The following is a 26,146-nucleotide window of genomic DNA, read 5'->3' as shown; positions in this document are numbered from 1 at the left end:
AAACACCTGGTGATCTTTAAAAGTTGTGAAAGTTGCTAACTCAATGAAAGTATAAAAGTGCTTTGACTGAACAATGCATGTACAAATAAGAGACAAATAAATGTTTTTCTTTTTAAAATTTCAAATTTAAAACTATGGGGCGAAATTCTCCCGAAATGGCGCGATGTCCGCCGACTGGCGCCCAAAACGGCGCCCCAAAGATGCGGAATGCTCCGCATCTTTGGGGGCCGAGCCCCAACATTGAGGGGCTAGGCCGGCGCCAGAGGAATTTCCGCCCCGCCAGCTGGCGGAAACGGCCTTTGTTGCCCTGCCAGCAAGCGCGGAAATGACATCTCCGGGCGGCGCATGCGCGGGAGCGTCAGCGGCCACTGACCGTTTCCCACGCTTGCGCAGTGGAGGGAGTCTCTTCCGCCTCCGCCATGGTGGAGACCGTGGCGGAGGCTGAAGGGAAAGAGTGCCCCCACGGCACAGGCCCGCCCGCGGATCGGTGGGCCCCGATCGCGGGCCAGGCCACCGTGGGGGCACCCCTCGGGGCCAGATCGCCCCGCGCCCCCCCCAGGATCCCAGAGCCCACCCACGCCGCCTTGCCCCGCTGTTCAAAAAGTGGTTTAATCCACGCTGGCGGGACGGGCAATTTATCGGCGGGACTTCGGCCCATTCGGGCCGGAGAATCCAGCGGGGGGGGGGCCCGCCAACCGGCACGGCCCGATTCCCGCCCCCGCCGTATATCCGGTGCCGTAGACTTCGGCAACCGGCGGGGGCGGGATTCACGCCAGCCCCCGGCGATTCTCCGACCCAGCGGGGGGTCGGAGAATGACGCCCTTGGTGTTGATTGATGTTTTTCTGATCACTTACTTTTACAGTTCCCTGGTAGTGATAGGAAGTTCAACATTGTCAAAATTTTACGTTCAACATATCAGACATAGTATTATTTAGATGCAGAGTAAAGATTCCTATTCTTTAGCCCTACAACTTGCTTCAATTCCTACATTAAGTGATGCTGACAAAGATTTGTTACGATTCTAACAGATGGGGGGAGAAAATCTCTTTCCCCATCTGTGTAGGCTGAATTTGAACCAGTCTCCCAGAATGAGTTCCAATACTTGTGATGGTGCATTTTTGAACGAACATCATCTTCACTGTCAGTGGTTTCCTGCAAGTGACTACACACAACAACCAAAGTAAGGAATTTAATGTTGAATGCCTTCAGCTGGTTATGTATTTCTTTTTTAATTGAGAGCATCCAGTTAATTTTTCCAACTAAGGGGCAATTTAATAATAAGAATAACAATCACTTATTGTCACGAGTAGGCTTCAATGAGGTTATTGTGAAAAGCCCCTAGTCGCCACATTCCGGTGCCTGTTCGGGGAGGCTGGTACGGGAATTGAACCCGCACTGCTGGCTGTGTTCTGCATTACAAGCCAGCGATTTAGTTAAACCAGCCCAATCTAGCGTGGCCAATCCACCTACCCTCCAAATGTTTTTGGGTTGTGGGGGTGAGACCCTCACAGACACGGGGAGAATGTGCAAACTCCACACAGTGGACAGTGAACCAGGGCCGGAATCGAACCCAGGCCCTCGGTGCAGTGCGGCAGCAGTGCTAATCACTGTGCTGTCCTGTTACGTATTGTTTGGAGTGTTGGAGGCATGATTTTGGGGGTGGGGGGGAGGAGATTGTATCTGATTTCTCATGCAAGGGGGCACCTAATCCTTGACTATCTTTTGGGAGAAAGATATTTTGTCCCTTCTAGTTCAGCAATGAGCATGTCTGATCTCATGGCCAAATTTGCAAGGAATATGCTCTAATCGTTCCCCTAGCCACACCACATGTAAATATTCATTCCGGGATAGCCTTGGGACTCGAGGGCCATAGCTTTCTTTTCAATGTGATAAAGAGAATAATGACCTTTATTTTCATTTTTGAGGTGGGTAGTGGGTGTCAGGAAGATTCCTGGCTTTGTGTACCCAGTTCGGGAGAATGTGCCTGCTAAGACAGGATGTTTATCGCCAATGCATGGGTGTGGGCTTCAGCAGGGCAGGTGGATTAAAAAAAATATATATATATTTATTAAAATTTTTAACACAATTTTTCACCCTTACAAACAAACCCCCCGCCTCGTAACAAATAGAAAGAAAACGCACATAGCAAGACATAAACATGGTTAAACGATATGTTACAGAACTTTGTACATTGGATTCCTCCCGTACATGCCAGTTTTCCAGATCCTTCATGTATTATCTTGCTCAAATACCCCCCCCCCCCTGGGTTGCTGCTGCTGCTGACCGACCTTCATCTAACGCTCCGCGAGATAGTCTAGGAATGGTTGCCACCGCCTGTAGAACCCCTGCGCAGACCCTCTCAAGGCAAACTTTATCCTCTCTAGCTTGATAAACCCTGCCATATCATTTATCCAGGCCTCCACGCTGGGGGGCTTCGCCTCCTTCCACATTCGCAAGATCCTTCGCCGGGCTACTAGGGACGCAAAGGCCAGAATGCCGGCCTCTTTCGCCACCTGCACTCCCGGCTCGTCCACTGCTCCAAATATTGCTAGCCCCCAGCTTGGCTTGACCTGGGCTTTCACCACCTTAGATATTGTTCCTGCCACTCCCCTCCAGAACCCCTCCAGTGCCGGGCATGACCAAAACATATGGACATGGTTTGCCGGACTTCCTGAGCACCTCCCACATCTGTCCTCTACCCCAAAGAACCTACTCAGCCTCGCCCCCGTCATGTGCGCTCTGTGAACCACCTTAAATTGTATCAGGCTGAGCCTGGCAGGGTAGATGGATTGGCCACGCTAAATTGCCCCTTAATTGGAAAAAAGTAATTGGGCATGCTAAATGTATTAAAAAAATACCAAAAGCCTTTGGCACTTGGATGTCTAATAATCACAGTCACTAGGTTTGTAAATGTCAAAACAATTACTGTTTATTTATAACAAGAACTATAATATTCAACAAGTACAACTAGTTAACTATTAGCTAATACCTAATCCCCACTTTAACGTGCCCCACACTCACTCATTCACTCATTTTCTCCTCTCCGCTCTCTCTCTCTCTATCTATCTATCTGCATATATACACATACAAATGACAGACAAACACAGAGGGGTGAAAAGGGGTAAAAATCATAAGTGAAAGGAAGAACGAGTCTTTGTTTCAGGTGATGGTTTTTAACACACTTTTCTTCACAGCAAGCTTGCAAGTTAAAGTTTTTGTTTATAACCTGATATGTCTTTGTAGATTTATTCATTCTTTCAGGCTCTCTGTGGTTTAGAAAATGGAGTACTCACAGGCCTTCTGGAGCGACACCTTCTGTTCAAACTTTGCTTTCAAATTTGTGGTTTGTATTGAGGCTTCTGTGGTTTCAGGAAAACAGCAGTCAGAGGCCTCCTGGAGAGGGAGATAACCGGGTGCCTCAGCCTTTCCGGAGAAAGATAGCAGAGTCCGGACTTTGCTTGCACCGCCTGTAATACTCCTCCTGTAAGTAGATTCATCCCAGCCCTCTGCGAGTTCAGTCACACAGCCTTTCTGAAGAGAAACAGAGAGGTTCTTGCCTTCCTGCTGCCAGGGGTCAAACTGAAACCTTGGGACTCTGAAAAGCATTCCAGAGAAATAAGATCCAATCACCACCTGGTACCAGGCAGAGCGCAGCTTGGCCACTATCCAAACCAATCAGACTGAGTCCCAATCCATCTCCCTCACTGGTACCAAACAGTCTGCAACTCCAGTTTGAACCAACACAGCCTTCTGGATTCTTCTGCTTAAATTAAAGGCACAGGCTGCTTGTCTTAAAGACAGATTTCCATTAAACATCCATGGATCAAAATTACAATGGCAAAAACAAAAGGGGGAGCAAGGGAGTAAACAGGGAATAAATAGGAAAAGGACCGTTACACTATGCACTCCATCGTGATGCCTCCAAGCTTTGAATACCTCTACCAAACCTCCTCTCAATTTTCCTCTGATAGAGAAAAAGAAGAGGAAGACCGACACCTAAACGGCCCTATTACGGACTGACCTGATTAATACTACACTCCTGTATGCTTCACCCGATGCCGGTGTCTATGTATTCACATTGTGTACCTTGTGTTGCCCTATTATGTATTTTCTTCTTCTTTTCTTTTCTTTTCATGTACTAAATGATCTGTTTGAGCTGCTCGCAGAAAAATACTTTTCACTGTATCTCGGTGCACGTGACAATAAACAAATCCAAATCCATGTGAGTAGTTGCCCGTAGAGAGAATTACACTAAGTACACAACAGCAGCATATTGTGGATTCTGGAAATCTGAAATGAAAGTGGAAAATTAAGGAAATACTCAGCAGGTCAACCAGTGTCTGTGGAGAGAAAATGGTGTAACATTTTGAGTCAATGAGATTCTGTCAGAATAAACGGCCAGCTGATTGAGTCAGCTGGTGGACATTAAGCATCTCTGGCCTTAAGTGAACAAGAGGTTAGAGTGAGAAGATAAACAAACCCAGACCTTGTGGTGATATGAATCACTGTAAAAACACAAGGGGTTAATGTAGATACACTAGGACTGAGTGAACACTAGAGGGAGCACCAGAGACATTGTGACACACAGACATTCAACCAATAGGTCAGTAAGATAGGACACGACCAATGGGCAGTCAAGCCACCCAGAGGTGACACTACCACAAGGGGGCAACCCATATAAAAGGACAGGGCACACATGCGCTTTCTCTTTTCCACAGGCGACACTCAGAGACACGGGCAGATCGGAAGCATCACACCCACACGTGGTTTAGAGCAGACTGGTTAATTAGACTGAGTTACTACAGCAAGATTAGCAGGAGAGCCTAACTGAAGTAGGAGAATTGTTAACTGTTCAATAAATGTGTTAAACTTATCTCCAAGTCTGAACCTTCCTTTGTCAGAGTATACATCAAGGAAGCAGCTTATGCTACATGAAGAAGCATAACACAACATGGTTCCAGGAGTGCCTGTTGAATCTACATAGTTCAACTCAACAGATCCGTGACTACCAGCAACAGCACTCAGGCAAGATGTTCGAGATTCCGGTTCCTCAGTGGCTCAGGTGCCACGGTAACCTCAGTGCCAATAGGCGTGCATTCAAACAGAGATTTGAGATCTACCTGGTAGCGTCCGACCTAGATGGCGTGGCGGATGCAGAGAAAATAAAGCTTCTGCTCACCATTGCGGGTACAAGTGCAGCAGAAATCTTCAAGACCTTCAAATACTCAAAAGGGCAAGACGAGAGACCTCCAGACAGTCCTGGACATATTTGAAACATACTACGAGGAAAACACAAGAGAGAACGGCAAAAGAGGCGCCAATACTCACCACAAGGTGAAGGTAGGCCTGTAAATGCAGAAAACGGCAGTTTTGATTGGCAGCCATCTTCGGAAAGGAGCCGCACATGCGCAGTTCCCCAAAAGAAGCGTACCGGCAAAACAGAAGCCGCGCATGCGCAGTTGCGAAAACTAAAGGAACAGCGATCTGCGGATGCGCATTCCATTCCTATGCTCTACGTCACAAGCGTCATGACATCAGAGGCCCCGGACCACGCCCACCAAATCCGATCCCATACAAGATGTGCAACATGATAGCGAGACTGACTGTTCTCAGCTAGTATGTACAGAGGCACTCGACGATCAAAGTGAGGCTACTGGTGACTCCAGTGACACCACGTTAATTCAAACCTCATCCACTCGAGCCTCTCCACAAGAAAATGCATTCCTGAACGTTTTGACTCCGGACGGGGAGCATCAAGACACCTCAGATGATTCAAGTGACACCTCAGATGATTCAAGTGACACCTCAGATGATTCAAGTGAACCTGAAATGACTCCGGACGGGGAGTGTCAAGAAACCAAAGCTGATTCAGGTGAACCAGAAAGGACTCCAGACGGGGAGCATCAACAAGCCAAGGATGATTCCAGTGAAACAACATGACTCCAGATGGGGAGCACCGAGGAATCAGAGATGGCACGCTCAATGAAACAGCAGATGCCACAAAGGACAGTGACACAAGTAACTTTGTGAAGGACTCAACTTCTCCACTCAGTGTGGTCATTGAGCATAACAAACACAACAACAAAACCTACGAAAACAACAACAAAGACAACAACAAGAAGCGTACCAAAGGCACCAATGTCAACAACAAGCACAACAAAAGCAACAACACTGGAACAACGACTGGTACGACATGGTACAACTCTGCAAGTGCAGGACAATGCAACAGCACAGCTCCTCACACTGGCAAGAGTACAGCCGTATCATGGCATGACAGGAAATCTCACCGATTCAAGTTTGCTCCACTACAAACAAGCAAACCAGCTTTCAAGGCAGATACGTTTGCTACACTACAAACAAGCAGACCAGCTTTCAACACAGCTGACATACTACATCGCTACCACAAGCATCGGAAAGAAAAAGAGTCCAAATCAGACAACGAAGTGATTTGACCACTTCTTGGTTCCTTAAGCACAGGGACACTGATTGCATTCACAAGGACATGCCACTATCAACATCATCACTTCACCAACAAAACAAGAAAGCCCCTCGACCATATTAATTCATGAACTTTGGACACGTACATATTATTTGGTATTGTATAATCATCGCTGTCATCATGACGTGTACATGTCATCACTTATCTACCTTTTTTTGTTCAATTTTCTTTAACACTGTACAGAAAATATGTAACACGAAAAAAGGGGGGATGTGGTGATATGCATCACTGTAAATACACAAGGGGTTAATGTAGATACACTAGGACTGAGTGAACACTGGAGGGAGCATCAGAGACATCATGAGACACAGCCATTCAACCAATAGGTCAGTAAGATAGGACACAACCAATGGGCAGTCAAGAAACCCAGAGGTGACACTGCCACAAGGGGGCAACCCATATAAAAGGACAGGGCACACATGGGACGAAATTCTCCGACACCCCGCCGGGTCGGAGAATCGCCGGGGGCTGGCGTGAATCCCGCCCCCGCCGGTTGCCGAAGTCTCCGGCACCTGAGATTCGGCGGGGGGGCGGGGGGAATCGCGCTGCACCGGTTGGCAGGCCCCCCCGCGCGATTCTCCGGCCCGTATGGGCCGAAGTCCCGCCGCTAAATTGCCTGTCCCGCTGGCGTAAATTAAACCACCTACCTTACCGGCGGGACAAGGTGGCGCGGGCGGGCTCTGGGGTCCTGGGGGGAGGGCGCGGGGTGATCTGGCCCCGGGGGGTGCCCCCACGGTGGCCTGGCCTGCGATCGGGGCCCACCGATCCGCGGGCGGGCCTGTGCCGTGGGGGCACTCTTTCCCTTCCGCCTCCGCCACGGTCTCCACCATGGCGGAGGCGGAAGAGACTCTCTCCACTGCGCATGCGTGGGTTGCCGTGAGCGGCAGCTGACGCTCCCGCGCATGCGCCGCCCGGAGATGTCATTTCCGCGCCAGCTGGCGGGGCACCAAAGGCCTTTTCCGCCAGCTGGCGGGGCGGAAATTCGTCCGGTGCCGACCTAGCCCCTCCAGGTTGGGGCTCGTCCCCCAAAGATGCGGAGCATTCCGCACCTTTGGGGCGGCGCGATACCCGTCTGATTTGCGCCGTTTTGGGCGCCAGTCGGCGGACATCGCGCCGTTTCCGGAGAATTTCGCCCATGGTCTTTCTTTTTTCCACAGGCGACACTCAGAGACACAAGGGCAGATCGGAAGCATCACACCCACACGTGGATTAGAGCAGACTGGTTAATTAAACTGAGTAACTATAGCAAGATTAGCAGGAGCGTCAAACTAAAGTAGGAGAATTGTTAACTGTTCAATAAATGTGTTAAACCTATCTCCAAGTCTGAACCTTCCTTTGTCAGAGTGTACATCAAGGAAGCAACTTATGCTACATGAAGAAGCATAACACAACAGACCTGACCGCTGTCATCCTTCTTCCCTCATCCCTGGCACCTTCCTTGGCCTCTCAAAGATTTGTAGGCCACGAGCTCACACAGAATTAATAGTTGAATGTTGAAGAGTTTCCTTTGCATACACTCCCTTTGTATGTTGTCAGTTGCCTTCTCCAGCCAGAGTGTAAATGAATAGTTCCAGTTGTTGAGACTATCTGTGTTGACGTGCCATTCCCTAGTGAATGTGTTGACTTGTAAATTCAGGGATGTTTGATGGGCAGGTTCTTTGAGGTTGAATACAGACATGCCAACTGCCAGCAGTTCACACAGCCAGTCACTGCCGTCTTAGCCTATTGATGTGTCAACACATGCCCCTTCAACAGTGTATTTCTACAGCTTACCTCCCTAAAGCCACATGTTAAAATCACTCTACAATGTCCCAGACTTTTCTTGATTTAATAACAGAAGTTGTTGCACTTTGCGCGAATACTGCATGAATCCTCAGAACTCTGTGTCTTTGTGAGCCACGTAATACTTTGTGCATCTGCAAGGAGGCCAGAGTTGCACACGGGTCCCTCCTGATTTGGATTTAGCTTTTGCCAGCAGACGGGTGAGAGGATTAAGAAGCTTAATCTTTTGAATTTGTGAGGCCTGTACCTTATTACAAGAATAAGGAGTAGATCAAGTGTGTTATTTAGAATGAGCTGGATAAATCATTCGAAGATAAATCATTCCTGATCACAGTTCATGCCAAAGTGCCAGAAAATCCACCAAAATGTAATTTTTATTCATCTGTTTTTTAAGAGGTGAATGACATTCGCTACTTATCACTCCGTGCTCTGAGGACATTAAACATCACCGTTGTCGCACAGTGGCGCAGTGGGTTAGCCCTGCAGCCTCACGGCGCCGAGGTCCCAGGTTCGATCCCGGCTCTGGGTGACTGTCCGTGTGGAGTTTGCACATTCTCCCCGTGTTTGCGTGGGTTTCTCCCCCACCACCCAAAGATGTGGTGGCTAGGTTGATTGGCCACGCTAAATTGCCCCTTAATTGGAAAAAATTAATTGGGTTCTCTAAATTTTATTTTATTTTTAAAATGTCACCTATGTCAGTGTGAAGCTAGAGTCGCATAGGTCAGGCTGGTAGGCTTCCTGTCTCAGAAGATATTAATGAGCTGGTTTTGACAATCTGGCAGCTTTCATGATCACTTTTCCCACTGTTAGCCCATAATTTCACGGACTTAATGAACGCGATTTCACGACTTGCAATGGTGGAATTTGAACTCTGTTCCTCTGGACTGCTAGTCTAATGCTTTCCTGACCAACCTCCCAACCTTCACCCTCTTCCAAAACTCTTCTGCACATATCCTAACTTGCTTCACGCCTGGTTCTGCACATATCCTAACTTGCTTCACGTCTGGTTCAACCATCATGCTTATACTCCCTGACCTGCACAGGAGCCAAGTCCAGCAATGCCTCAATTTGAAAATTCTCATCTCGTATGGCCTCACAAATCCCTGACTCTGGAACTTTCTACAGAAGGTCTTCACACTCCACCAGTTATTGCCTCTTGTACAACCCCAATTTTAATCATCGGCATGCAACCATCTTTCAGCTGCCTCAATCCTCAGTTCTGAAATTCCCCAAACCTCTCCTCGCTCTCCTACTTTAAAACGCTCCTTAAAACCTAATTATGGAAGCAGAGTGAGGAGATGGAGCTACGGTCGTGATTAATTGTGGAGCTGGTCTGAGGTGCTGAATGTAATTCTCCTGTTCTCATTGTTATAGTGGTGAATGTGGGTGACCTTTGTCCTGTGGGGGTCATAGCTCAGTTCGGGGATGAGTGAGATGCCGAGGTTGGATCTGTGGATAATCTCTCACAGCAAGTTTTAGATCGGGAAAAGGAGAGGGCCAAGGTTAGGTCTTTGGGTGAATACAGTGGCAATGGTATGGAGGTGCTGAGAGAAAATCATTGTTGGAACTACTGAGACTATGGGTGCAAGTAAGTGAGAGCAATGGTACAAAGTTAGACAATGGAGGAGAGTTTTGAAAGCAGATTGTATGGTTGATTATGTAAAAAGACACAGGACAAGGAATGTAGGGTAAGATATTAAAAGTCATAGAGTTACAGTCGCAGATAATTTTACTTATGATTGCTTGTTAAAGCTCTTCTGGAGATGAACAATTGAAAACTGATTGGAAAGGTTCAAGAGGGAAGTCTCAGAAGAGATGAGCATAGATTTCGCAGCAACAATTCACTCAGCAGCAGTTTATCATAGAATCATAGAATTTACAGTGCAGAAGGAGGCCATTCGGCCCATTGAGTCTGCACCGGCCCTTGGAAAGAGCACCCTATTCAAGCCCTACTTAAGCCCACACCTCCACCCTATCCAGTTACAAGGATAGAAATGTGTTGGGGGAAGGAGGAGTTTGACGGAGGGGCGATGGCTGTGGTTTTTGTTGTGTTTTTTGTTTTTGTTCTTCAGGATGGTGAAGGTTGTAGTGTGAACAAAGAACAGCAATCAGCAAGCAGTGTTTAACAAACAAAGCTAATTTATTACACAACACGTAATTAGATTTGAACATATTACTAAGAGATTAGATAAGTAAAGATTACACTACACTTCTACAATACTAAATTATTCTATCAGCTAAACTATCTCACACCTACTCTGTCTGGCTCCCTTCCACTCTCTCCTGTCTCCCAGAAGTCAAGGAGGCATGTGATATTTATATGGTTGTTCTATAGCACCATCTAGTGACTAGAGTAGTAACATATTAGCCCTTCATGTGCTTTACAATATCCACATATTATGAGAATTCTGACAGGAAGAAGAACAGGAGTGAAACATGTTTGCACTATCAGCTGCCATGAGAAGCAGGAAGGGTTGGTTGTTCAGTAGTTTAATGGGAATGGGGCCTAAAGGACAAGAGATATCACCTGGATAAGATGAGCTTGGGGAGTACTTAGGATACAGAATAAACTAGAAAAAGAAAGGGGTTTAAGGTAATGGTGGGGTCAAGTAACTTGGAGAGCGCTTCACTTGGCAGGGAAGAGCAGATGGCAGCGAGAGCAACTGACTGCATTGTCTCGCTCTCTCAACGACTAAGAAATAATGTGCCTCTTGTAGTGAGGTGAGGATCAAGTGGCCAAGGGAAAGAGGTTGAAGTTGATGGTTGGTGGAGAAAATAAATCGTGGGTGGGGGCGGGGTTGTTTGTTGTAGTTAGCTCACCTCTCCTGGAGTATTGTGTGACTTTGGTCGAGGGAATTGAGGCTCAGTGGAGCTTGACGCTGTGCAGCCAAAGCTAATGATGGATGGTTGAGCCAGGCATGCAATAGATATACCCTCAAGTCAGTGCTCACTGGACCTGAAGGATTGAAGATGGAGGTGGTGGGGGAACTACATTGCCCGACACAGTACAGTTTAAAAACTCTGAATAAAATGTGGGTAATACTAAGGAAAGGTTTAATCATAATCTGACAACATTGCTAATGTGCGATTAAATACAGAAAGCTGATGAAAATTTTCTGAGTTGAGGATGAATTAATATTCAGAAAGTCTGCTAACACAGTGAACCCCATTGCACTATATGTGTCCTAGTGACCAGGATTAAATATGACAATAATTCTGCTCTTTCCCTTCCCTCATTTTATGTTATTTACCTCCTGTTTGAAGGCAACTGCTGAATAAAAATCATTATTTTCTATTGGCATGGCTACTGATGCTTCACATGGAATTCTGGAGATATTGTAGACAAAATCTCAGCTTTTCCTAACTGACAAAACCTGTTTGACTCAACTGACATTGGCCCTGCTGTATTTTATTTTACCTTGACCAATTTACAGATCTTGTAAAGAACCATCAAAGTAGAATATGTTGCAATTGTCGCTTGGGCACGAGTTGGTTATATCTGATGTTTGAACAACAGGATTTGGTCATTAGTGTGATGGGTATTAATGAGCGCCAAGGGGCTGCTGTAACATTCGTCTTTCATCTTGCACTTCAGATAACATGCAGGCCTCAACCTTGACAACTTAACTTCGGGCAAAGGAAAAGGTGAAATAGGCTGCCCTTATTAAAAATTGGTGAATGATTAAACCATTTAAATGAAGAAATTCTTTAGCGGTAGTGAAAATATGAATATTAATCTTTTAAAGACTGCCCTGGATACATAACAGATTTTTCAGGTTTTGTACAGCAGTGCAGTAACATGCATTTTAAATCTTATACATTTGAAATCTGCCATCCCTGCTGTGCATTTTTATTAAATCAGTTGCACACAATAGATTTTTTAAATGCAGGCTGATGCAGTCTGCTGACAATCACATTGAATAAAAATATTTTTTGAAAGAATTATCGATAATTGTTGTAGTGTACCAGCAATCAGTTGGTACACTCCATTGAAAATGGATCTCAGGGCGGCGTGTGGCACAGTAGATAGCACTGGGACTGCGGTGCTGAGGACCCGGGTTCGAATCCTGGCCCTGGGTCACTGTCCGTGTCGAGTTTGCACATCCTCCCCATGTCTGCGTGGGTTTCACCCCCACAACCCAAAGATGTGCAGGTTAGGTGGATTGGCCAGGCTAAATTGCCCCTTAATTGGAAAAAAAATAATTGGGTACTCTGAATTTATAACGTCCTCATTGCGCCCGACTCGGGACAGGCCAAGGCCTGTAGAACTGCAAGAGGTATACGAAGCTCATCATGCCTCAGGAGATCTACGAGACCTCGCGAGGCATCGCGATCTGGAGCCGCCCCACAATGGGCGGGATTCAGATTTGCAATTTTAAGAATGCGGTTAAACTCACTTGAATAAGTTTGCGCCTGAATTACCCAAGGCACAGGACCTAACGGCCTCGCCTCAGAGAACTCAAGTGGGCGGCGTTTAGTACTGATTCCCACAAACGTGGACCAGGCCTGCTGGCACTTGGGACAAGGGAGTCTCCCAGGCGATCGGGACCTCCCAGGTGGTTGGGTTCTGGGCAGGGTGGTACCCTGGCACTCCTGATTCTACTAGGTGGCATCTTGCCCGTGTCATGGATCAGGCCCGGGGGTGTCCTGCCCTTATGATTTGGGGCGCGGGGGGGAGCTCGAGGAACCCCTAATTGGTAAGTTGGGCATTGGGGGGGGGTGAAAGGTGGGGTCTCCAGAGATTGCGGCGCCATTTGAAAATGAGCCTAAATGCGGCCTTGACGGGGCGTTTCTCGCCGAGGCCCAGAAATGAAGCAGTGTTCCCGTTTAATAGTGGGATTGTTTTTGCCGCTGTCAGCACCAGGAAACACCCCAGTAACAGTGCCTGAAACTGGAATCTGTTTCATTTCCATCAAATTGCACCCCATATCTGAACAGATGTACCCCTATATCATGTCATGATTCTATCAAGAGTTTGCGTCGGAAAATACCTCAAACTATGACTAAACCAATAAAAATGCCAAAGGAACAGTCTTTTTTATGTCTGGTATTCATGTTAAATTCCAGACTAGACTGATTGATTGAAAATTAACTCTGCTGACTGCTGGGGCCAACATTTCTGCAGACTGTAGAACACCTCCCCGACAGTGACCATGGGAACCAGTGTCTTTAGGGTTTGGGTCAGCATACGTACAGATGGAGTGCTGTAGCCATCTGCTGGGAGGACACCAACAGTGAGGCATATGCAAAGGCAGTAGCATTTAGCTATGTCCTGGTTCTTGACAGCCCCGCTTTGCTGGCATGCTCCATTGTTACTCAATGGGGATGATACCACAGAGTGGCATAGGGACAGTATTTCTAGGCAAATATCATAAACCTCACAAGATACATGGGGGACACATTAATTGATCTTCCCATGGGACTCACAGAATAAGACCTTCGTCGATAGTGGGCAGAGGCCCGCCCAGCAGTGACTGGTAAACTCGCCCTTTAAAAGCCGACCTGGACTGGGGCCGGATCTTCCGGGAGTCCCGACTGGCCCTTTGAGTTGGAAGCTGCGTTGCGGCCTTTCCCTTACATTAACTAAATAAATGCGATTCAACTTACCTTCTCGGGATTCCAGAGCTTTAATAGTAAACTACTACACTCACGTTCCATCTTCTGTTTTAATAGCCCACAAGGTTAATTGGAGGAAGCAGGTTCCTCAGGCCTACAATGTTCACTCACAACTTGAACCAGGTACGTGTTCAGACTCTCACGTTTCAAAGGGTATTATTTTTTAAGTTTTTAAGTTTAAGAAAGAAAGCTTGACACGGTACAGTCTCTTTGAATGACCAGATCTCTCAAAGCATTTCATAGCCAGTGAAGAACTGTTGCAAAAATGGTAACCATCTTGTACACAGTAAACTCCCACAAACAGCAATATGATGTCCAGCTAATTCGTTTTTGTAGTGTTGACTTGTTGACTGAGAGATAAATATTGCCAGGACACCTGAAGAGATAGTCCCTCTTTTTCAAAGTAGTGCCATGGGATCTCTTATGTCTATCTGAGAGGGGATGAAAGACAGCACCGCTAATGGAGCAGCAAAGCCTCAATTCTACATTGGATGTCAGCTTTGGTTTTGTGCTCAAGTCCTGGAGTGGAACTTGAACCTAGAACCTTCTAACTCCGAGATGAGACCATTACAAACAGGCCACAGCTGATATGAAGTGTCAGATGCATGTTTAAGGAAGGAACATTGGGTATGTCATGGGGTAAATCGGGGATTATGGGGTGAATAATCTTGAGTTGGAGGCTCAAATTGGTCAATCGATTGCTGGATCCATTTTCATCAGCCCTTTGGTCCAAAGTCAGGATTTTTCACAGGAGGAAGGGTGGGCTAGCCATGTTACCTTGATCTGAGTCATGTGGATTCACCTAGTTCAGCTCCATCATAGCTGTCACCAAACATTAAATAATGTCAGTGGCATTTGTGTCAGGTAGCTCGTGCAGTTCAAGTATGCTTCGACTGATAATTTTGAGGAATTGCTGTCCAACATCTTGGACAAGATTCAGTACAGCTTTTGTGACATGAAAATTCCATTGAAATACCAGTAGAGAAAGATTCAGAGGACAAGCTACAACCAGTGGCCTGGGTACTGTCAGGATTCAAACCCCCAAAAGTGACACGAATGCAAAAACAGAGATATTCCCTTTTCTTTGAAGTAGTCATGGGATATCTTATACAAAATAATTTTGCAATAACCCATACATGGTGCATGTACTAGTGAAGCATGAGGAGACTTATTCTCCCATTGTATCTAAATATTTCATCCTATGTATCTTTTAGGCTTATCATTTTCTTCATGTTCTAACCCTCATGCTCTAATTTATTTGTAATCTTAATGTGTAATTATGGAGTGGCAGAGTGGTATTGTCGCTGGCCTTGTAATCCAGAAACTCAGGGTAATGTTCTGGGGACCGGTAAATCTGACCACAGCAGATGATCAAATTTGAATTCAATTAACTATCTGGAATCAAAAGTCTGATGATGACCATGAAGCCATTGTCGATCGTTGTAAATCCCCATCTGGTTCACTAATGTTCTTCAGAGGAGAAAATCTGTCGTCCTTACTTTCTGGCCAACATGTGACTCCAGACCCACACCATTGTGGTTGACTCTTAATTGCCCCCGGGGATGGGCAATAAATGCTGACCCAGCCAGCGACGTCCGTATTCCATAAACACATTTTTTAAAAAGACTGAAAGTTGTATATCTGGATTAATAAAACCAGAGTTTGCAGCAGAGTTTGGTGTTGATAATTCATTCTCAGATATTTGTGCTAAAGAGTGACATTTTTAGGCTTGGTTGTTTATTACAAAGTGAGAGGCATAATCCCGTTTGATGTGTTGGGTGTTCTGGATCACATACAGGTCACCAACACATGAGGTAGTGCAACATTATTTTCTTGAAAGATTAACTATTTAAACATACTCAAACTGTGGATTAATACGATACTAGCTTTAGCTAAAGACCTTTGCCTTGTCCTAACCAGTCGATACACTCAGCACATGGTGAATGTCTGTGTTGCAGGCTGTGAGCTCTGTGCTCCGAGCTAGCTGCTACTCGAATGAGCGGGAACTCTGATGCCCCCTGTCTTTATAGTGCGTGTGCTCTCACTGGTTATTGGCTGCGGTGTTGTGTATGTTGATTGGTCCCACTGTGCGTCCATCAGTGTGTGTCTGCACCATGATATACTGGTGTATATTATGACACCGTTGGGACTGAATAAATGTGCCTTCCAGTAAGTTAATCAAGAAATTGACCCGAGGTACAGTAGCAGAGTGGTTACACTACTGGACAAGTAGTCCAGAGGCCTAACTAATGATCCTGAGACTTGAGTTCAAATCCTGCCATAGTAGCTGGGAATTTAAATTCAATACATTTAATACATGTTGAATCAAAAATATATTAACATCAGGCAATGGTGACCATGAAACTAGCAGATTCTTGTAAAAACCCATCTGATTCATTGGAGTAGGAATCATCTTGTCCTGGTCTCGTTGATCTCTGACTCCAGACTAACAGAAATGTTGTTGCCTATTAACTGCCCTCAGAAATGGCCAAACAAGCCAATCAATTACATCGGGATGGCAAGAATGCTGGCCTTAGCAGTGAATTAGCAAAAATTATTTGCATAATGTGAATGAATTACAAAACTGTAAAGGATGTTGGAAAGGAAGATGAGGAGGAAAGTTGTACTTTTTATGGTTGCCTCTCGGACTGCCCACCTGACACCAATATATTGTGGATTGAATGGTGAATCAATGCTGTGGCAATGTGTGCAATGTTGCTGTTGGGAATGTTCCAAATGTGGGCTCATTCTAAAAAACATTACAATGGAAATGATTAAAAATTGAAGTGAAGTCGGAGTTAGTGGCATATAAAGATGGACCTATTGTTCCTCTAAATTGTGCCTTCCAAACCCATGATAATGGCATTGGAGTAGGTTTAATGTACCTGTGCTCCTCTGTTATGGTTGTAAAGTGCACTGAGGTGCGCTGTAACTGGAGTATGACTTGCGCACAGGTGAAGTAGCCAATTATGCGGAGAAATTTCACTTCTTCCACCTTGCTATATTTCTCTACAGGTGCATAACTTAGACCTTAATACTGGGTTGTCAAAGTCACATCAACACAGTATACTTCCCACTGACTGAAAATGTGCAGTCTCTTTAAAATCTAATTATTGAATAACTCAAGATTGCTGTTTATGTGGTGTCACAGATGGATTTATCAAATTGGATGTTTTATTACTGTCTTGAAAAAAATAACAACACTTTCTGAGTTGATTTTGATTACATTATTTTAATCTGTGAATTAGTTTGGATTGGATTTGTTTATTGTCATGTGTACCGAGGTACAGTGAAAAATATTGTTCTTCATACAGTTCAGACTGTATGATCATTCCATACATGAAAAGAAAATACAGGTGGCAAACATAAAATACACAATGCAAATACAAAGACACTGAAGCATACAGGAGTGTAGTACTACTCAGTAGAGAAGACGTGTGAAGAGATCAGATCAGAATATGAGAGGGTCTTAGTCCCTCTCTGGTAACAGCAGGGAACAAGCCATTTTTGAACCTGTTAGTGCATGTTCTCAGACTTTTATATCTCCTGCCTGATGGAAGAAGTTGGAAGAGTGAATAAGCTGGGTGGGAGGGGTCTTTGATTATGCTGCCCGCTTTCCCAAGCCAGCAGGAGGTGTAGACTGAGTCAATGGATAGGACGTGGTTTTGTGCGATGGACTGGGCGGTGTTCACGACTTCTCTGTAGTTTCTTACGGTCTTGGGCCGAGCAGTTGCCACACCAAGCTGTGATGCAGCCAGATTGGATGCTTTCTATGGTGCATCTGGTAAGATTCAATTTGGACATGCCAAATTTCCTTAGTTTCCTCAGGATAAAGAACAAAGAACAAAGAAAAGTACAGCACAGGAACAGGCCCTTCGGCCCTCCAAGCCCGTGCCGACCATGCTGCCCGACTAAACTACAATCTTCTACACTTCAAGGATGTATAGGCGCTGTTGTACTTTCTTGATCATAGAGTCTATGTGGGTGGACCAGAACAGATTGTTGGTGATGTGCACACCTAGGAATTTGAAGCTTGTCAACCATCTCCACCTCGGCACCATTGATGCAGAGTGGTGTGTACAGTACTTTGCTTCCTGAAGTCAATGACCAGTTCTTTGGTTTTGCTGACATTGAGGGAGAGATTGTTGATCTGGCTGGCTGGATTGAACAGGTCTTTTTCTATATTACTGAGGATTTGCTATTTGGAAAGTATCCATTGTGGGCCAAACAACACATGGTAGAAGCCAAACAACCCCAAGCTTTGTCTCCAAAATTATCGATGTGGTCATCTTGAAGCCAGTTGTATTCATTGGTTGGCTTCACTTATTGTCCCTCCACAGCTTTTGTCTCATGTTAAACTGGGTGGGCTTAGTTTAATGTCAGCAGCGAATGACAAGGCCAGCAGTTTGAGAGCAACCCCATCTGGGCTGTTTCCGGGAGCTTCAACCTGATTCAGTGCCCATCAGGCAGTTACCGACCTGGTGTCGGGCTCCTGACTCTTTCTGGGGCGAGATCCTGGCTCCAGGGTTCTTCAGTCTCAACACTGTCACTGGATGCGGTGGCCACTGCTGCGACTACACCCAGCTGGAACTGCAACAAGGAGCAGACCCCATAATCCAGGTGAGTGGGGTTGAACTCACTGGGGTCAGTCAGGTAGGCCCAAGTGAGGGGGAGCTGGTGGGTTGTGGTGTTGGTGAGGATGGGGCAGGGGAAGGTGCTGGTGAGGGCAGGTGGAAGTGTTTCCATGGGGACAGACCTTGCCGGTGGAAGGAGGTCATCCTGGGTCACTGGGTGCCCGATCAAGAGGGCCTGTGCCCAAGTCCACAGGGAGGCTGTCAGCTTTTACTGAACAATCTCCTCACATGGTGAGGACCATGAGATGTGGCAGGAAGAGGTCCTTAATTGGCCACTGAGGGGCCTCAGTTGGTTGTGGATGGGAAGGCTGTCCTTGACCTTCCCTTGCAATGTTATTGGACAGAGCCAGGAAGGCCATAGAATTCCATCTTCACCCCAAATTTAAAGGAACCCACCTCCATCCCAATGCCTCGCTATCTGTTCCTGTGGGAGAGCTTAAGTTCCTCTCATGATGTTCTGAATACCTCTTGCAATTCATTATCTGTTCCATTAATTACAAAGCTCCTCTGTTTGGTTTGTTCAAGGGAGATGAGATATTTGAAATAAAAACAGAATTGCTGGAAATACTCAGTTTGTTTTCCTACTTGAATGCATAATATGTTGATTAAATAGGGAAGTTGTTTCATTCCCACTTTCCCATGCTGCAGAAGTGGGAACAGGGATTGTGGGATTAGCTGTGTGTCCATTATTCTCTTGTGTGTGCAATGTGTCAGCAATGTATTCAACAAAAGATCTCAAAAAACAACAAACGTGGTGAATGACAAATGAGTTTGAATTTGACCATGCTGATTAAGGACAAATGTTAGTCAGGAAACTTAAGAGAGTCATAGAATCCTTACAGTGCACAAGGAGACCATTCGGCCCATCGGGTCTGCACCGACTATCTGAAATAGCTCTCTACCCAGATCCACTTCCCTGCCCACCCTGCCTTATCCCCTTAACTCCATAACCTAACCTTCATATTTTTGGACTGGGGAAGGAAACCGGAACATCCAGAGGAAACCACGCAGACACAGGGAGAACGTGCTAACTCCACACTGACAGTCACCCAAAGCTGGAATTGAACCCAGATCCTTGACACTGTGAGGCAACAGTGCTAACCGCTGTCTCTTTGTAGAGTACCATGGGATGATATGTTTCATCAGAAAGATTCACTTAAAGGGGAAAGCAGCCTATGGTCATCTGGGACTATGGTGACTTTACTTCACTCCAAGTAATAAACCAAAGTGTTAGCCTAGATTTCCTACATAGGCCTTGAGCAGGCTCCTGAGCACATAACCTACTAACTGGGACATGGTGCTACCAATGGGCTTAAGTCAACACTAAACTGTATTGTGTTGTATTTGTTTTATTATCACGTGTACCGAGGTACAGTGAAAAGACTGCGTACAGTCCAGACAGAACATAACATACATGAAAAAAAACATAGGGCATACATAAATAAACAATGTAAATACAGAGACACAGGCACCGGGTGATGCAAACAAGAGCGCAGTACTACTCAGTAGAGAAGATGTGTGAAGCGATCAGGTCAGTCCCTAAGAGGGTCATTCATGAGTCTGGTAACAGCAGGGAAGAAGCTGTTTTTAAAATCTGTTAGTATGTGTTCTCAGACTTTTGTATCTCCTGCCCGGTACCGGGAAGAAGTTGGAAGAGTGAATAACCCGGGTGGGAGGAGGTTTTTGATTATGCTGCCCGCTTTCTCAAGTCATTATGAGGTGTAGACAGCGAATTGGATGCGAGTTTGCGTGATGGACTGGGCTATGTTCACGACTCTCTGTAGTTTTTTACGGTCTTGGGCTGAGCAGTTGCCATACCAGGCTGTGATGCAACCAGATAGGATGCTTTCTATGGTGACTGGAAATCTGAGGGTGTGGAAGGTTTCTGTGGTAACTACAAATCTGAGCATGTTGAAAGGTAGATTATTGGTCGTTCATGATGAAAGTTGGACAGTTCTTCAGGGATGGGTCCACTAAGACCATCTGGAAAAACTTCAAGGGGTAACCTAATCACAGCTTTAAAACAAACTCTTGTGTTAATTATTTTAAAACTGCATCCTCTTGTTATCACTTAAATATTCAGTGGAATTTGCACCATATTTAATGTTAAGCTTTATCTGGTGTTTCTATGGATTCTTGGTAACAGGAATGAGGGGGGAAATTGCTTGTAAATTTATGCAACATTTTAAAAGTCACAGTTTGCCACTTCCACTTGCCAAAGATAAATTCCTTCAGAAAATTATATTTTTGTGTCAACAGCACCAGATTTTAGTAATTTAATGTCTGAGTCATATTGAACAACTTTAACATTCTCGCCGTGTCTGCATGGGGCTCACCCTCACAGCCCAAAGATGTGCAGGGTAGGTGGATTGGCCATGCTAAATTGGCCCTTAATTGGAAAAAAAAATTTTAAAAGGGAAAAAAAAATGGAACAACTTTACACATATTTTAAAGTGTCAGCTTTATCCCTTCACTTGAATCCTTTCAGTAATCAAATGATTCCGGTATTAACTTAGCTCACTGCCAAGTATAAGTATCATAAGGTGTTAATATTTTACGGATTATTTTTGTAATTCAGCCAACCACATTTAGCTTGGGTTATGAAAGTGTTCCTTCTACCCTCAACAAGCCACAGCAGATTAAATCCTTTTTCTTAATAAGATATTTCCATCTATTTCTGTAGGTCAGACTGTTGGCCTAAACTATCGAAACTAATTACTGGAAAAATCCTGTCCTCACGCAATTTCTTAGCAAATCGCATTATTAACAGGACATCCACGTTTCAAACATTAATTCCAGCGACTTCTATAAACTTCAGCCTTATTGGCACAATAAGTATTGGAGGTGGAAGCAGAAAGTTGCTATGTTCAGTGAATGGGCAAAACTGTGGCAGATGGAGTTCAATGTCTGGATAGGAGAGGCCATCCACTTTGGACCTCATAGCAATAAACTAGAGTATTTATTGAAAAGTGAAAAGTTTTGAACTGTAGAGGTAGCAGAGAGAATGAATGCAGAAGCAAAATTCTGCAGGTACTAGATTCCTGAAATAAAATACATAAAATGCTGGAAGCAATCAGCAGGTCAGGCAGCATTTGTGGAATAGGGTAAACATTTCAAGTTGATGACCCTTGTGACATTATGTAGAATGTCTAGAATATAAAGGGTTAATGTAATATCATAATTGACCACTAGATGGAGCTAGATGCAGAACTATAAAAACACTGACTCTCAAGCTTCTGGGAGATGGCTGGAGAGAGTGCAGAGGAGCGGTCCAGAGAGAGCAGAGCACAGTTGTAGATAAAGTGTAGAGACTAGTTTTAGTAGAGTGTAGATTGTAGATTACTAGATTATTGCTTGCTATAGGAGTAAGTGGTTGAGCTTTAATAAGTAGTGTAATAAATGTTAGCTTTGTTATTGAACTCAGCTTCTGTGGTCTTTGTGAGCACTATGACATCCATCCTGATAATAAAAGTCACAAAGAGCACCACAACCCTAAGAATCATTGACTTCAAATGTTAACTTTCTCTTATCACAGATGCTGCTTGAGCTGCTGAGTGTTTCCAGCATTTTCTGCTTCCATTAAGAAATAATAATTTAAAGGTGAAATGGAATCTTTGCCTTCATCTCAAGGATGATGGAATATAAAAGAATCGAGGTTACACTGCAGTTGTATAAGGCTCTGGTTTAGGCTACATTCAGTTCTGCCATCATACTTCAGAAAGTATACGTTGGACTCAGAAGAGATGGATTGCAGATTTAGCAGAATGATACAGGGCTACAAAGGTTCAATTTGACATGGGCTAGACTTGTATTCCCTTGAGTAGATAAGATTAAGGGGTGATCTAATTGAGTGCTTGAGATGATTGAAGGAGTTGGTAAGACAGAGAGAAATATTTCCCCCAGTGGGTCAGTCCAGAACAAGGAGGTGTATAAACCTTATAGTTGGGACTTGGCTGTTCTGTCTTAGTTTCAGCAACCGGGATCACATCTCCAACCAGGGGTTAGTGTTAATCTGGAACTTTCCACCCCAAAAAGTTGAGTCTCAGTCAATTGAAAATTTCCAGACAAATGTTGGTAGGTTTCGGTTAGGCAAGGATGTTTAGGGTTAAGGACCCAAGGCAGGACAGATCAACAATAAACTATGTGAATTGTGGGGCAGGTTTGAGGGACTGAAAAGATTATTGCCGTTCCTTATTCTGTGCAATACTGTACATGCGTGCTATTTTGCAGCAATCCAAATGTACATTACCGGCTTTGCAAAATTTATCGCTTATTTTAGTCCAAGAAAATGCTGCCATTGTTCCTTAAGTGTCTATAAAGTGTTACTTTTCAAACATCTTGCTAATGTGATTGAAAATGATCTCATTTTTGTTTGGCACAGCAGAAATACCCTGCATGAATACATTGACCCACTGTGTCATGCTCGACAGAGTCAGTGAGTTTCTTTGGTCCCTTTTGAAGATGGGCTTTTTTTTTAAACATAGCCACGGCAGCAGAGCGCAGCAGCCTTGGCTCACTAACTCGAGACCGTGCCACTGAATGTCAAGAGCCACAGAGGTCACCTGTTACTAGTCTGTTCAGTCTCAGCGCAAGGTAAAGATGCCACCATTACCCGGCTGCCTGTCATATAAATTGGCAATTACCGTGGCAGCAGAGATGTGGAGATCTGTAAATAGAGTGTTACCTCTCAATCCTGATGAGAGATGTGAGAGGAAAATGAGACCGTACAAGCTTGTTGCAAAACAGCTGACAAGGTCCCCCACCCCCTAACCCTCCCTCAACGCTGAAACTACGACGATGAAAGCACACGAGGGTTGCTAATGAACTCATGAGGATAGAATAATGTGGAATATGATCACTAATTTCCCTTTCTTCTCTTGTGTTCTATTGCAGAGCTCTGCTCATTCCACTTTGGGAACCGGTTATTTTGTGAGTATACATGCAAATGTGCAATCATTACACATTTTTTCAGTTTTTAAAGCCATTTTACATTTCAGTTGCTCGATATTAAAACAGGTACAAGTGAATGAATTGGAAGGGTCCTTGGGGACTACGACAGTAAATTCAGTGCCTCTGCCCAACTTGAGGGTCATGCAAGGATGCAAGGCATCCATTGCCTAATGAGGAAGGAATTGCAATTATATTGTCATTGTATTAACTTACTGCTCCCCATTGGGAAGCCAGTGGCAAACAACATGGAAACTATCAATGTCATTTCTGGAATAAATCTCATTAACATGCAGAGTATATTGCTCTGGATCTCCAAGTCTGTTCTTGTTATTCAGACCATTTGTTATTCAGCAGACTTTATAAAAAAAAAGAAACATATGCTACTAACGTACTTCAGAAAACTGACAATGCTGAGTTGATTAAAAGGACTATCGTGGTATTAAGGGGGAAAGTCTGCACAGCGAGCCTATACTTGCCTGCAGCCTTTTTTGACAGGTGTGCGAATCAGAGAAGATGGATCAACATGGGTGAGACAGGGTGTGCCAACTCCTTTGGTGCTCGGGCGTCATTTGCTAATGTTTAATAATTATAATTATGCAATAAGACTAAATAATGTGCAGAAAAGTCCAGATTTCACAATCAGCCAACCAGCCATTGACACTATTTCATGCCAAAAGTGTGAACAAAATTATCACACCTCTTGTCTAAAGATGCCACTGCAACTTTGAAGGCTGTCAGCACTTCTGATTCTGCGTACAGTTTCTTAAGTATCTGCTAGATTCTGATTTCAAAGTGTATTCTCCTTATCGCTATATGGCTGAGGGTAGGAATTTTTAACATGCAGAAGGAATCTTGACAATATGCTCAAAATGAGGCAAATGCAGTGAACCTTTGGATAACGCAGTCTCGAGGAGCTATGCAAAAATGTATGTTACATTGAAGATTTCTCTAATAGAGTGCATAGACAATTTGTGCTACATTAAAGGTCATGGCATATTAGAGCATGTAATGGTAAGGGGCGACTATACCTCCAAAGATCATTATAAACGTATAAAGTTAATGGAAGAGCCATTATATTAACACTGGAATCCATTTGTACGGAAAGTAATGAACAGAATAGCAATGGTCGTTATCACTGTTGTTCTGACAGCCACACACTGTTATGGAATACTTGCCAATCTCTTGCTGTAATAAATGATTTAGTGGAGTTATTAACTATATAACTAATGTTCCTTAATAATAACTTTGTTACCTGGAGTGGTACATTTGAGAGCTTAAAATGTATGGCGTGTATCAAAGAAGATATTGCTTTTGGAACAGTAGTTAGTGCAGTTCTGTGATTTTGGAGTGTGCATTGAAGACTGCATTATGTTACAAGCTACAGGAATATGGTTTAATATTCCATTTTAACATGCAGAATTTCATCCACAAATGTCATCCCAATGCCAATTGACAACGATGACAAATGGTTTATTTATAGGTTTGCTTTTATATGTATCCTCATGATTTGTCAATTGTAAGATTTTTAAAAAAGAAAACAGTCAGACGAATTTTACTATCAATACTATTGAAGACCTTGCCATTTCGATGAAACCAGGTCATCAAATCCTTTAAAGGTAAGTCTGAGAACGAGTCCTTCAGTCATTTAAAGTGAATGTTGATGGAATGATAAATTGATGCAGCTCAGAAGAGACCACTGGGCCCATCCTGTTTGTGCTGCTGGCTCTTTGAAAGATCTATCCAATCAGTCCCACTCGCTTGCTTCTTCTTCATAGTCCAGCAAATTTTTCCTTGTCAGGTAGTCCTCCATTTTCCTTTCAAACTTCATTATTGAATCTGTTTCTACCACCATTTCAGGAGTCCATTCAGATCACAACAGCTCTCTGTTTCAAAGTATGTTTTCACATGTCACCTCTGGTTCTTTTGCCCATACCTTAGTCTGTGACCTCTGGTTACTGTTGTCTTTGCTTCACCCTTGTATTCGTATTAAGTACACACAGAGTACATATCTTGCAAGAGAAATCGATTATCACTTCAGTTTGGGTTCGTTAGTGAGGGCTGGCTACATATATCCAGCGGCAGATCTTCTCTGGACAAGCTCTCCCTGCAGACTGAGACTCAAAGGGTATAAGCCAAACGTTAAGTTTATCATTTCCTTTACACTGTGGTACATTAAAAACATAGCCACATCTCCTGACAATATCCCACAACAGTTATCAAATCTTTTACCAATGGAAACAGTTTCTCCTTGTTGACTCAATCAAAATCCTTTAAGATGTGGAGATGCCGATGTTGGACTGGGGTGGGCACAGTAAGAAGTCTTACAACACCAGATTAAAGTCCAACAGTGAGTTCTCCCAGTGAGCCAGAGAAGACACAGCCAGAGTGAGTTTGGGAATTTGAATCTAGGTGGGAATTCGAAGCTGGGTGGGGAGGAAGTGCTTTTTATCCCTGGTAAGTGGCTGGTAAGTAGTTTTTCTGTTTTCTTTTTCTTTTCATTGGTATATTTATTTATTTTTTCTTCGTTGTTTTTTTGGGGGGGAAATTGTAGTTGTTGAAGTTAACCGAAGGTTTAAGACATGGCAGCAGATCTCAGACCCGTGTCATGCTCCTCGTGTGCGATGTGGGAGCTCAGGGACACGTCCACTGTCCCTGGCTCCTTCA

General features: G+C 44.4%; 1 protein-coding gene across 9 annotated transcripts in view; it reads left to right on the top strand.

Annotated features, from left to right (window-relative positions):
- The window catches only part of auts2a (activator of transcription and developmental regulator AUTS2 a), a 1,550,343-nt gene that overhangs the window by 677,865 nt on the left and 846,332 nt on the right, over window positions 1-26,146 (top strand). For all 9 annotated transcript variants that reach the window (XM_072469456.1, XM_072469459.1, XM_072469461.1 and 6 more), the window contains one exon: window positions 23,426-23,461. In XM_072469456.1, coding sequence (XP_072325557.1) covers window positions 23,426-23,461 — 36 coding nt within the window. The remainder of the gene's footprint in view (window positions 1-23,425; window positions 23,462-26,146) is intronic.

This window comes from Scyliorhinus torazame, chromosome 12, assembly GCF_047496885.1.
Source record: "Scyliorhinus torazame isolate Kashiwa2021f chromosome 12, sScyTor2.1, whole genome shotgun sequence".
Lineage (NCBI taxonomy): Eukaryota > Metazoa > Chordata > Chondrichthyes > Carcharhiniformes > Scyliorhinidae > Scyliorhinus > Scyliorhinus torazame.
This window is presented reverse-complemented; position numbering and strand designations above follow the sequence as displayed.